Raw genomic sequence first — 14,799 nt, 5'->3', positions numbered from 1 at the left:
GAGCTGTATGCCTTGATTCCCTCTAGTCCTTGTCAAGTTTTGTCTGAAGGGGGTGCCTGGAGCAAGTTTGAGTTAAGTTTTAAGTTCATTTTATGCGCAGATAGACTAAACGGGAGTACACCTACAGTTTTAAATGGGATTTGAACCATCATTTCCCTCCACCTGGTATTGAATCCGGGTCCCCTTGATTTGAAGGCATTGATATTACCACTACTCTTTCGGAAGGTACAAAAGGTAAAGGGGAGGGTAATAATTACCTTGGTTGTGTTGTAGGTGTACAAATTTTTAAGTTTCATAATATTAGGGCCTCACGAGTATAACTTGCACAAGGGCTCGCATTTCCTAACAGCGGATCTGTACTATGCACACCTGAAAATTCAGACTAGTGAGTGATATGTAGATTCTTTAAATATCTTAGAAATGATAGTGTTTGCTTCTGAAATGTGTAATTAGAAGTGTAAAATGTACTTCAAAAGTGGTTGTATAATATATAAAATTCGAAAGAGTTATCAGCAGGAATCCTGAATTTTCTCAACCTTGTTGAGTGGTTATAAATGAAAAATAATAATAAAATGCCATGTGCATTTTTAATGCTCATAAGTTGAAAAATAATGCAGGTTTGTCTTATTCTTTGCAAATACTATCAGACTTTCATGTGCCTACATAGTGAAAACTAGTGTCAATATCTGAATTTCACTAATCTTATAAAGAATGGCTAATATGTCATATTTTTATTATGGATGCTATAAGAAACAAAAGTGAGGTTTTAATCTGGACAAAGGTTCTTTGGACAATCTGTTTTTGTAATTAACAAGCCTCAGTTATATGTTGGTTAGTTTTGGAATTCTGCCCCTCAAGTTGTGTAATGAGTACAAAAGGTTAAATAAGGAATTAAATGTTTTATTCTAATGCTGTGCACATGTATCAAAAAAATGAAGTATTGCAGGTAAATCACTGAAAAGTGAAGATATAATAAACACCATTTTTTGTGAAAAATAACACCAAAAAATTTAGGTTCATTATATTTTGTACTGCTGCAACATAGATTACAATGTGTGCTAAGTTATATAACCATAGATTGAAGGGCTTATGTGCTAACAGGACAAGTCAATTGATAAATCTGGATATCTGCTGCAAGTGGAATGCAGACTGGGAAGTAAGTTCCGTGAAATTAGTAAAGGTGCTGCAGTGTGAAGAATTGAAAAAATTGAATACAGACAAATGATATGTTGATTTGAAGCCCATGTTTCCTGCAGATTTCCTCCTGCTTCCATCTTCCAAGTTGAGATTCAGCTACTCCTCCACTGTGTGGCCTCCCCCATGGCGCAGTGGTAGCGTCATTGTCTTGAAATCAAGGGGTCCCGGGTTCGATACCCGGTGGAGGCACAAGCGGTTTAAACTGTAGGTCCAGTCCCGATTAGCCTTACTGTGCATAAAGTGGACTTAAAACAGCAACTCAAACCAAACCTACTCCTCCACTGTGTACACACCGTTTCCAGATTATCTTCCAGTTCTGGAATGCCTGCTGGAACTCCAGTTTTGGAATGGCCTGTAGGTCCTGTAGCGAATTCTCCTTGATATCTTCTATTGTCTGGAATCTCTAACCTTTGAGGGTTGATATCAACTTGGGGAAGAGTAAGAAGCCTGCTGGTGCCAAATCAGGGGAGTAGGCCAGTTTTGGGACAACGGGTGCCTCATAAATTCCCGAACAGCGAGTGAGGAGTGAGCACATGGATTATCGTGATGAGACTTCCTACACCATTTTCAAGTTTCAGTGTCAGTAGAGGTGAATGGGCATCCAGATTTTTGATTTTGTTCTCGATGGAGTTTCGACCCCATCTGAAATGTCCATACCATTCGTAACACTGTGTTCGACTTAAACATTCCTCATCATAGACTTCATGTAACATGCCATATGTGTCTCTAAAAGTTTTCTGCAATTTCACACATATTCGCTGCTTTTCATTTCAGTGTAACTGAATATCATGTGGGCACTTAACGTGATCTTCTATGTTACTGAAGCCCGGTTCGCTCAAACATCATTAAAACGTTCTTAGCAAGCTGATAGTGAACGCATCACTAAAATCTTAGCAGCATGTTAAACTTTTAATGTTCGCTCAAGCGATTTTATAGGCCCATTAACTAATGACATATTAGAGGGGTTTTGCTTTGATTCCTTGCTTTTCTCAATTTTGATACGAGAAATGCAACGTTTTGATTGGTTGCACCATGGACAGTAGACTGTGTGTAAGCGCGTTCTCCCGAGACATTTGTTTTGGGCTTTTTTGTATGAAATCCCAGGAACAACAATAATTAAAGTTATGTGTAACACATCAATACATGTTTAAGAAATGAATGTTAGTTAGGTATTTACGTCTGCACACCAAAAATGTTATGTATTAAGATTAACAGTCACAATGTAATTTCGTAAGTTAGATTTAAATGCGTGCCTGCTGACTGCCAGTACAAGATCATAAATATACAAATAAAAACTACTGTTCTAGGTTAGGGTAACCTGTTTGAAGTTTGATAAATTTAATTATATTAAAATGGCATTTCAAAAGAGGCCTAAAGGTGGAAATGAATGTGTGTTTGCTATAACAATTTTCCTCAAGAAAACAGAGCATTTCACGAAATGTACACCATGCATAACTTAACTTGCTGTGCCATGGCAATTAAAAGATATGTAAATATTGCAAGTCACTTCTTTTGACATTGATGTGAATGTGACACTGCAAACAAGTAATCTACTGTTTCCAAATAATCACTGACATAAAGAGAAGGCGAGTATAATGTTTACCAACGTGCTTACCGTTCATGCATACGTGCAAGGGACATTTCTGAATGAATGGTTGTGTGTTTTGTTTTGTACAAATATTTTTTAAAGAAAACATATATATATACAATACAATATTTTATATTTGATTTAACATAAATGGTAAAAAGAAGGACAAGTACACTGTTAGACAGTATCCTTACGAACGTACCATACAAGGAATAATTTCCGAATGGATGGTAGTGTGTTTTACAAACAAATATGCATACTTTTACAATGTCCATGCACAAAACTACAATACCTGAAACTGCATAGGATTGAGTTTTTTGCTTAATGAAACATACATGTGTAGTACGGTACTTTACATTATGTTTGGTTATTCATTGTGTGATGAAATGGTAGTCATTCAGAAAATGTACCTTGTACATGGAAGAGTTGATTAATATGACATTTTATATTATATTTGATCCTGCATATGATTTATCATAACTGGTGAAAAAAAAAAAGTGCACTGTTACACAATATCATTACCACTTGTACGCATGTACAAGGAATAATTTCCGAATGGATGGTATAGTGTTTTATGTAACTGCACAATGTCAAAATGTTACAATGTCCATGCACGAAACTATATACCTGAAACTGCTTAGGACCTCGAGCTTTTTTTCTTAATGAAACAACATATGTATAGTAATCTATATTATGTGGTGAGATGGTAGTCATTCGTAAATGTACCTTGTACATGTAACGGTTGATTATTTCTTTCAATTTTTCAGTGCTCCTTCAGTTTGTTACGAATATGATTTAATTTCCATTTGCACCGTTATTAGTCAGCTCACTTTCAGTATGCTGCATAATAATTGTTTTGATTTCGTGATTATATTAAGACTCACATTATATTAAATAATATGTTTTATTGTACAGTACTTAAGTACAGCTACGAGCTAAATAAGTAAATAGGTTACGCAGGTTTTCTTTATTTCTGTTCTTGGTTAGGTTAGGCATGTCAGGTTTTGTGCTTTTAGCATTTATCTCCAGGTTGCTACAGCTGTCTGCTAGCTGCTTGTGGTTGCACACACTGTGATTCAGAATATAGAATAATGAACATTTGTGTCGAGCATTCTCTTCACTGCAAAATCATTTTTTTCCATTATGTTAATTGGAGTAGGTTGAATAGTTCGAAAGAACAATTCCCGACTACTTTGAAAGATTGCAGGCTACATTGTGTAATGTCACAGGTTTCTTTTACATTAAATGAGAGTACAGGACCTGTATTGACTATTTCTAGGACAGTTGCTTCATTTTAGTTTTATCTCTTACGTTTTCTGACATTTTTCAGTTAAAAAAAAGAACATAAAATTGGAATGGTAGTTATAAGCAGACATAAGCATAAACACAACAAACCACGACTTTCTCCAGTTTCTATGTGATTGTGATCCACTGGAAAATGGCGTGGACGACGACACCGAAATATTTTGGTGAATAACTTTACTTTATATAAATTGAAATATGTAAAAGGAGGTTACATTATTTTAAAAAGTCATGAGATATTTCGTGTTTGTGTTACAGTGCATTGAAGGTGGAAAACCAATATGCATTTTAAAAAAAATCAAGTTCGTATAATATAACTATAAGTATATATTTTTGGCTTGAGAGGCAAAATTAATAAAATTTGGATATTGTGTGATGATCACGATGCCATTATTGACAAAACTTTAAAAAGTACATTGATACAATATTTATCATTTAATATGAATTTATAATATGAAATACGAAATGGGAAAATTATTTTTGTTGTAGAAGGAAATCAAACTAGTGTACGTTTTGCGATGGTATGCAAATAATGTGTTCAAATCGGTTTGGGATAACCTTTCAACACAACAGCTGGCATACGCAATTTCGCCATCTTATTTCCGACACAACACAATGCGCTGTTAAGCATGTTAATGAAGCCAAGGAGTGCCTTTAGATTTAACGATGACATTAGAGGTCTGTTAGCCTTAACGAAGGTTGGAGAAATGCCTCGATGTGCTAATGTAGCGTTAATTTGATTTAACACTTTTTTAAAATTTAACACATGTTGGGCAAACTGGGCATGAGTTTAGTAGCAGTTTTGAAACTGGACCCAGTTAACTCTTTCGCTGCGGTCGTCGCTTTTATGCACAGCATGCCAGGTGCCTTGCTCCGCGGAAGTCACATTATTGCGAGTTCATACTTCCATTCGCTGCGGGTGTCGCATTTCCGAAGTACGTCGCTTTTAGTAGCCTTCTGACATCTGTTGATAGTATTTTGAACTATTTGAACTTGTAGTTTTGTTTTTATTCGTATGATGTCGCTAACTACGCGTCCGTTTAGAATTCTTTGACATACGAGCGTAGAGTGATTTGACTTGTCAGTTTCAAATGCATGTTCGAATGTAAACAACATAGCTTCGTCAAGTCGTCAACACTTGTCTGATAATGATGTTACTCAACTGTTATTTGCCGACTCAGAATCAGAAGATGAATTGAAGTTGTGACGATAATAGTGACAGTTTTTATGAGACATCAAGTGGTGACAGTGATTGTGTAGTGTCTGATGAAGAATTTGTACCGCCGTCCATAACATCATGGAGCAGAGTGCAAAACAGCATTGATCTATGTGCGGGAATTTCAAAATTTTTCAAAATATCATATCACCAGGGACTACAGAATGGTTTGCCGGTGCAAGAAATGACTTTTGCAAGTTCTCTATAACATATTTTGCAATGTAATTTTGTAAAATTATTCTTTTTAAAAAAATGGTTGTTTTTTTTCAGAATTTCAAAATTTTTCAAAATATCATACCACCAGGGACTACAGAATGGTTTTCCAGTGCAATGATTGACTTTTGTAAGTTCTCTCTCATATATAATGCAATGTAATTGTGAAAACTATTTTTTTTATAAAAAAAATATATTTTCAAATTTAATTACGCAGCCAAGGGATATTGTGTGCCAGAGAATTCCGCAGCGAAAGAGTTAACAATGAATTTATATACAAACTTTACAAAAAGAGTTCGGCTTCTCTTTGAACAGGCCTTGTAATAAACATTTATTACTGTTTGAAAATATTTATCTTGATGTAAGGTACAAACAGATACTCATTCTCTGATTCTTATGTTTAGTCTACCTTTTTCTGCAAATAAGGCACATTTTCCTGTTATAAATTTCATTATTAAGATGACAAAGTTGAGGAAGTTCTGTAAAAAAAAAAATCCATATCTGTAACTTATTATTTCTTCTTTTTTCATAGGCACCAAAACAAAAGTGACATGGAAAAACATTTTGAGATGGAAGATAGCTCAGGATCAGATAGTCATCTGCCATTATCTTCCAAAAAGTTCAAAGAAACAAGTGTGCAAGAGCAGCATAATAATAATTTAGAATGTATCGGTGAAAAAGGATTACAGGACCATGTATCTTCACCCAAATCCTCTGAAATTGAAACTCATTATAATCACAATGCCAGTAGTAATAACAAGAGGAAGCAATATTTATGCTCCATCTGTAACAAATGTTTTGTATACAGAGCAGATTTCAGGAATCACAGAAGATTTCATGCCATGGAGAAGACCTTTAATTGTTCAATTTGCAACAAAAGTTTCACTCAAAAAGGATCTATTACTGAGCATATGAGGATTCACACCAAAGAGAGGCGTTTTAAATGTTTATTTTGCAACAAAGAATATAGAAGTAAATATAGCTGTAAGGAACATATGAGAGTACACACCAATGAGAGACCCTATAACTGTTCAATTTGCAATAAAAATTTTGCCTATAAAACTAGTTTCAACATGCATATGAAGCTTCATGGCAAAAGGAACCCTTCTAACTGTTCCATTTGCAAGAAAGAATTTAGCTCTACAAACAGTCTCAAGAATCATATGAGGATTCACACCAAAGGGAAGCCTTTTAAATGTTTATTTTGTAACAAAGGTTTTAGACTTAAATATAAGTCTAAGGAACATATGAGGGTTCACACCAAAGAGAAACCCTTTAATTGTTCAATTTGCAATTCAAACTTTACCTATAAAGATAATCTCAGAGTGCATATGAAGCTTCATGACAAAAGGAACCCTTTTAACTGTTCCATTTGCAAGAAAGAATTTAACACTAGAAGGGGTCTCATTAGACATGTGGAGGTTCACAACAAAGAGGAGTGTTTTAATTGTTCAATTTGCAACAAAGATTTTAACACTAGAAACACCCTCAAGATACATATGAGGATTCACACCAAAGAGTGTTTTAATTGTTCAATTTGCAGCAAAGATTTTGACCGTAAAAATAGTTTGAATATACATATGAGGATGCACACAAAAGAGAAACCCTTTACCTGTCCAAATTGCAACAAAAATTTTCGACAAAAAGGCCATCTCATTATGCATATGAGGAGGCTTCATACCACAGAGAAGCCGTTTAATTGTTCAATTTGCAACAAAGATTTTGCCGATAAAAGAGGTCTTAGTATACATATGGGAGTTCACATCAAAGAAAAGACTTTGAATTGTTCAATTTGCAACAAAGAATTTAAGAATAGAACTAGTATCATGGTACATATGAGGTTTCACACCAAAGACTGTTTCAATTGTTCCATTTGTGACAAAGATTTTGGCACTAAACACAAACTTAAGAGGCATATGAATGTACACACAAGGCAGAAGCCTTTTAGTTGCTCAGTTTGCAACCAAGATTTTGCCTACAAGGAATGTCTCACTTTGCATAATATGAGACTTCACACCAAAGAGAAGCCTTTCAATTGTTCAATTTGCAACAAAGATTTTATCTGCAAAGGAGAACTTAATATGCATGCGACAGTCCACACCAAAGTAAAACCTTTTACTTGTTCAATTTGCAACAAAGATTTTGCCTTGAAAGGATATCTTAAAAATCATATGAAGGTACATACAGGAGAGCAACCTTTCAATTGTTCAATTTGCAACAAAGATTTTGCCTTCAAAGTAAATCTTAAAAATCATATGATGTTACATACAGGAGAACAACCTTTCAATTGTTCAATTTGCAAAAAAGATTTTGCTTTGAAAGTATATCTTAAAAATCATATGAAGGTACATACAGGAGAACAACCTTTCAATTATTCAATTTGCAACAAAGATTTTGCTTTGAAAAGAACACTTAAAGAAACACATGAAGGTACACGTTAGTCCCATCACATCCGATAACCATTAGTTGTGATAAGTCCACATTATGAGTATTAATGTAGCTCATAATTCCTTCAGCAATATCACTTGCACATGACCGTGTGAGAGCTATATGTCCGAAAAACAAACTTCCTGGTTCTTCAATTAACGCTACGTGTTCCTCAGTTTTAATACTCCGGCTACCATTTTCCAATAACATGGTTTGATCTTTTCTCCCGTCAAAGTAGAGGCCTTTAATAGAAGCTATCCCATCCTTTTTAACTTCTTGAAATTGACGTCTATTTTTATTTACTTCTCTTTGAATTTTATTTTTATCCACGACTAAGGCTGCTGAAATAAGATTTACATCTTCCAAGACGGCATTTGCTATTTTAGCTGCACTAGACACACCTGTCAAATCGATGGCTTTTGCCGTATGGGCCAGAGAAAGTCTTTTTTGAGAATTATTATCTGTCAGTTTTGGTCACTTTTCAAGGGAATAAGACCACATGAAATCTTTATCATTTGAAACTGTACTCAAAGAACTGTCACTGTCATTGTCACTAGATACCAAAGTTATATTAGAGACCTTGTCATCACAGAATCCACTGGAACCTGCAACAGGTTCGTTAATCACGTTCTCAAATTTTGGCTGACACACTTTAAATTTTCTGTCCATTTTCTTTTTCAGCTTAGCCGTTACCTGTCTGTCTATGTTACCAATTGCCATCTTTCTTTCACTTCTCTGATCTATGAATCTCCATTGTAATTCAGGTATCTTCTTTGTCTTCTCGCAGTTGCAGGTAAATCTGTTCAAACATTTACAAGAACAAATATCAAATAATTGTTTGTCGTAATCTATAAATATGTGTAATTTTTTATTTAAAAATGTCGTATTTCTACTGTTGAGTGGCTTAATATCGGTTTGATATTTATTATTGTACTGTACAATCATATCCACTATTCTTTTATGGGAAACAATTGGAAGAGATGCTCTATTCCAAATATCTTCAAGTTTTGTGGAAACAATGTCAGCAACCGATCTTGTTTCTGGCTGCTTGCTTCCTTCGCCTTTTAGCTCCAAACGAACACTTTGAAAACATCGTATCATGTCTTCAAAAGTTGGCAAGTTTTTTCCGGTAAAATGTCTTTTTCGGTTCCGAATAAGTACATACTAACATTTGCATGTGTTTTCTTTGACATTGTTAATTAGTTCAAAGTAATGACATTTCAATTAAACACACAAACTTACTTATTATGCAGTATGAACGAACGCACACTAGTTATAACACAACTTAATACACAACACATCCGAACAACAGTGCTAATAAACATCAACTGATTCGTGAATATTTAAAGGTAATGCATTCATAGACGTAAACGTGTCTTAACTTGACTGTGTGCGCTGTTGCTAGCTTGTATGTAAATTCTGTTAGTATTACAGGCAATATAATAAAATTATATTTTGTTGACAGGGTTAGGTTGAATGTTTTAGAATAGTGAAAAAATATTTTTAAGTATTACTGGGCTAGTTTACTAGCCTTTCCTTACTATCCCGGTGAACGTTTGGAAATATTCAAATTTCAACTTCCCAGGGCCCGGCTAATTTTTGTTTAAGAATCTTCTTATTTGGTGAGGAATGTAAGTGATACTAGTCACAACTTTTCCAATATAGCCATAGTTGAATTTAAAAAGAAAAAAAAAATTCGGCCCACCCTACTGGGCATCCTCTCTTATCCAAGCATATCCTTCATACCAGGTGTGCCGGTTAATAATTCTTAATTTCATCGCTGGATGGTGCTGGAAGCAAGGGTTGGTGCACAGTCTCAACTGTTACGTCAGTGTGTTGCCAGGACAGTACCTATCAAAACGCCGTGGATGTGCAATCGAGTGTGAGTGATTGCCATATTGGGTTTGTGTGGGAAACATGTTGACCTTGAAACCAAATAAGGAGCATGTGCAGCACGTCCTGCTTTTCTTGTTCAATCAAAAGAAAAACGCGAGTGAAAGCCATCATATCCTTGTGGAAACGTACGGTGACAAAGTCCTAACGCAAGATGCGTGTGCGCGTTGGTTTCGACGATTCAAAAGTGGTGATTTCGACTTGAAAGACGAAGATTGCCCGGGCCAGCTGAAAAAATTACAAGACGCCAAATTGCAAGCACTGTTGGACGAAGACGATACGCAAATGCAACAACAACTGGCAGAGAAGTTAAATTTTGGTCGCCAAACCATATCTGATCGTCTTCATGCCATGGGAAAGATCCAGAAGGCAGGAAAATGGGTCCCACATAATCTGAACGACAAACAAATGGAAAAGCGAAAAACTGTGTGTGAAGTGTTGCTTTCTCTGCATGAAAGAAAGTCTTTCTTGCATCGGAGAGTTACTGGGGACGAAAAATGGATCTACTTCGAGAACCCAAAATGCAAAAAGTCATGGGTTGACCCAGGACAACCTTCAACATCGACTGCAAAACTGAATCGCTTCGGAAGGAAGACAATGCTGTGCATTTGGTGGGATCAGAAGGGTGTGGTGTACCATGAGCTTCTGAAACCAGGTGAAACATTGAATGCCGTTTGCTACCGTCAACAACTCATCAATTTGAACCATGCATTGATCGAAAGGTGCCCAGATTGAGCGACAAGAAACTGAAAAGTGTTTTTGCAGCACAACAACGCTTCATCACACACAGCGAAAGGCATCAGAGACACCATTTCTGCACTTGGCTGGGAATTCTTGCTCCACCCGCCATACTCACCAGACTTAGCCCCTTCAGACTACCACTTGTTTTCATCGATGTCTCACTCACTTTCCCAGCAACACTTTAACAATTACGAAGATGTCGAACAATGGTTTGCTGACTGGATCATCTCAAAATGTGAACGATTTTTCTGGAAGGGCATCCACAATTTGACGGACAGATGGGCACAATGTATAGCTAGCGATGGTGCATACTTTGAATAAAGTATTTGTTACCTTTCTCCTCAGATAAACTTGTTTTCTTTCGGATCAATTAAGAATTATTAACCAACACACCTGGTATATTCAGCTCAGGCAGGAAATGTCATCATATAAGTAGCATTACAAACTCATCTGTCAGTTGTAGAAACAGGGATATGATTTATTTTGTGAGCACATTTATTACCCTACTGCATGGCATCATTGGTCAAGTACCAATACTTATCGCAGTGCAAATGTTTAACAGGCTTTCCCATAGATGCCAGCACAATTGACTGATAATAGAAATTTTTTTTGGATAATTTTGTAAAATGTTTGATATTAGTGCAGAATAACATGAAACATTTTAACTGTCTTCAACGTTTTAGAATTATATTTTGATCCCAAACTGATGTGTTGAGAAATATTGTATATTCAAGAAGTATGCTTGAAAGCACACATAGCAGAGGAATTGTGTATAAGTTTGTGAATTTTGTAATGAAGGATTCCGTAATTTTCAAATAAAAATATATCAATTTCACATTATTCACAAGCCCATTTCTTAGTCGAGTGTATTATTTACTGTGGATGATTGTGTCCTATTTTTGCTTACTGTGATCTGGTAGTCCTAATTTTAGTAGGCTTTTATTATGTTCAGTAGAAAGACAAGTGAAAAATGTTGTGTCAGATTCATTACGTGTTTGAATTTCTTTACATTAATTACAATTTGAAGAAATTGTAGTGTACGAATAGTGGCTAGTATTATAATGATTGAGATTAGTTTATTTTCCTTGAAAATTATAATTTTAGTTTTAGTTTATGTTTGGCTTGCTTGTAGAGTTACTTTTTGTGTATTATAACTAGAGCCCAGAAGTTCAGGCATTTATTTTCATTAAAATAGGGAGCCAAAAAGGCATTTATAATGTGGAAAATAGGCACTAAAAATTAAAAAAGGCAAAATAAACAAAAAAAATGGCACATTTTGAAGTCGCTTACTTTTATCTATAATTTCTGGCAAAATGTTAAAATCTACATTGGGAAGAGCATTTCAATTTTCACCAAATTCACGCACGTAACCATGTAACTTACCACTTAATGGCACACTAAATTTTGGCATGATGACAAATACATGATCGTTTCCCTCCAAAGTGCAGAACTAAACTAAAGATAGAAAACTTGATTTTGGAATCCATGCAAAGGCCCTTGGGCATTAGTGCTGTTTCGTGTCAATAACGTCCTGACACGGACACTGGACGTGATGACGTAATTGTGCAGATGTTCTGCAACAGGTTTTCAGCAGTCAATCATGCACAAGGAAATGTTAACCGAAAGGCAATATCCTAACTCAACATCAAATACTTTTCTCTCACACTTTTCTCCTTCAGCAATGTTGAAACATGCGTGAGTTCAATATTACTTAAATAAAGCGAAAATTATTCACATAATAAACGGAAGTAAAATAAATGCCAACAACGTTTTTTGGGAGAAAAATAATTTATATACACACTTTTTTTTTAAAAAAAATGGTCCAATTTCATTAAAAAAGGCATTATAATTAAAAATAGGCAGTGGGGTCCCAAATAGGCAAAATGAAAAGTCTTCTAAAACACTCGAAACAACATAAAAAATGTATATCCGGAAAAATTTTATCAATATATCCAGTAGATAACAAGAGGCATTTTGCCAAACTTCCGGGCTCTAATTATAACATATTGGTTTTTGCAGGTTGAAAAATTCTGTAAGTCGGTAACATAATATTATATTTCAAGCACTTCCATTTGTTGAGAAATCAGCATTATATTGTTAATGAAAACTTACAGAACATGAAAATATGTTGTTTCTTTTTATATTGTTATCTCTATGCAATATCATGGCTTTGTATAATAAAGTACTACATATGACTTTATTTAATTATTACTAACACTGCACATCATGATTGGTGTTGAAATGTACATGTAAGTATTCATCACAATGAGAAGCCTTAAATTCTCACATTCAAATTTCATGTATTATAGAAGAGTGGAATTAGGACACAAACTGGAAGTAATAACTAGGGAGATGTTTTTTTTTTAAAGTGTCTACAGGGTGATACAAAAATCCCTTAACACCTCCATAAAATGTAAAGGAGTTAGACTGGGTACAATTGGTCATAATAGAAACAGGTTAAGCATAAGGGTAACCATGTTGGTATGTTCCAAGCGGACATCCACTATATTGTTGGTCGTCATATTGAATTCAACTCACAATTTTTAAGTGAGAAAGAGATGATGTGGCATATCAAATCACGTTAGAATTTCATGAGAAATGCAATGGTGAAAATTTTTTCTACCTATCTTTAATTAGGAAATTGTTATGGCTGCATGATTGTAACAAATGTCGCATACTTCATGGAACAAACTGATGCTTCATCGGTTGTAATTGAACAAAGATGCTCTTCTTTAAGCCTCCACTCCCATATTATTGGGTCTTATTTGCTGGTTGATAAATTTTTACATTGTTGAACTTGCATGTAGGTTCTCAAACATTTGTAATGTATAGCTCTGGGTGATTGGGTGGTGGTGGTGGGGGGGGGGGTGCTCTGGTATTGGTTTATTATTGTTATTTTTCAATTTGCAGGGATTTCTACTGTTCATTTACAATATCATAATACTGTGTTTCAGAGAGATTAACCCCATTTTAAATAATTATAGTCAATAATGAAAATGTGTTAACAAATTACAAAGTATCAAGTTAGTCCTCAAGTTTCCCTCACTGCATTATGAATGCTCTAGGTGCCCTCCACCATCAAGACAATAGCTTAATTCGTTCCAAACATGTCTGAGAGTGTCTTCTTCCACAGAATTTACTGCAGCCGTGATTTCCTTGAGCTCATCCAAGTCAATGAGTAATGGTGGAACAAAACCTCGCTGTTTTACGTATCCCCACAAGAGAAAGTCACAGGGTGTCTAGATATCTTGGGGGCCACGAATGTAGTGCCAACCAAGTCTTCTGTTGAATAGATGCCATCTTGTGAACAGCTAAGGTTAGTGTCTATTTGGGCACTACTAGTGGTCTCTAGCAGCAGTCATTTAAAACTCTAGGCCAGGGGTTCCCAAACTTTTTCGTTTCATGGTGCCCTTGGTCTCAAAAATTTTCTGGAGCACCCAAGTCAGAATGTAGGCCTAACACTTGCTACGCTCAGTTAGTGAGGTTAGGTAACTTGCCTGAAGTAAACACATATTTCGAACATTTCATGTGTAAAATGTACTAAATAAGCACATATTTGGAACAATCATATAATTTTAGTGAAAGTATTGGAACATTTCGCGGCACCCCTGTAAGCCAGTCATGGTGCCCCAGGGCTCTGTGGTGCACACTTTGGGAACCACTGCTCTAGGCCATGGTGGTTCAAGTAGTGCAAGTTCCATTCACGGTTGCACAGATATAAAGTTTTAAGGTTTGCTTCATTCTTTCTTATACACACTGTGCAATCAAAACTTTCATATCACATTTTTTCACTTTATTCCAAATTGCCCCTTTATTTGCAGCTTAGTGAACTCTAGTGCAACTTTATGCATTGACAAAACTGGAAACTTCCGACTTTTGATTACCCGCATCTTCAGTGTAGCAGTAAAACATCCTATCAACGAAAATGCTGTGGCTCAAATAAGTTTTCAATATATTGTGGGGAAACCAGGAAAACTGCAAAGTTGCCTTCTATGAAAAACATCCGGCCCTCAGTTTTTAGAAAAATCACATATTTTGATTGTCAATATGCAATGCCATCATTAAATCCAGGGTGGGATTTGAAGGGGGATAAAGGGGAATTTCCCATTCTGGTCTCAATGTGTACATGGGAGATGAACTGGATATAAATTTCTGTAAAAAAATGTAGTTTCGAACAGGACTTGAATCCAAGAATCTGGAATACCATGTTATTGTCGTACCA

The 14,799-nt window shown here is 35.5% G+C and overlaps 1 protein-coding gene and 1 non-coding gene across 2 annotated transcripts in view; both read left to right on the top strand.

Moving 5' to 3' along the window:
* Positions 1-9,650, top strand: part of LOC145999622 (uncharacterized) — a 34,701-nt gene extending 25,051 nt beyond the window's left edge. The window contains exon 4 of the mRNA XM_083136715.1: positions 6,049-9,650. Within this exon, the coding sequence (XP_082992841.1) occupies positions 6,049-7,957 (1,909 nt within the window). The 3' untranslated portion in view covers positions 7,958-9,650. The remainder of the gene's footprint in view (positions 1-6,048) is intronic.
* Positions 1,312-1,386, top strand: TRNAS-UGA (transfer RNA serine (anticodon UGA)). The gene has a single exon. It is a non-coding gene; the product is annotated as a tRNA-Ser (tRNA).
* Positions 9,651-14,799: the final 5,149 nt, after the last annotated feature.

The sequence above is a fragment of the Lepisma saccharinum genome, chromosome 15 (assembly GCF_977018435.1).
Source record: "Lepisma saccharinum chromosome 15, izLepSacc3.1, whole genome shotgun sequence".
In the NCBI taxonomy this organism is placed as follows: Eukaryota; Metazoa; Arthropoda; class Insecta; order Zygentoma; family Lepismatidae; genus Lepisma; species Lepisma saccharinum.
This window is presented reverse-complemented; position numbering and strand designations above follow the sequence as displayed.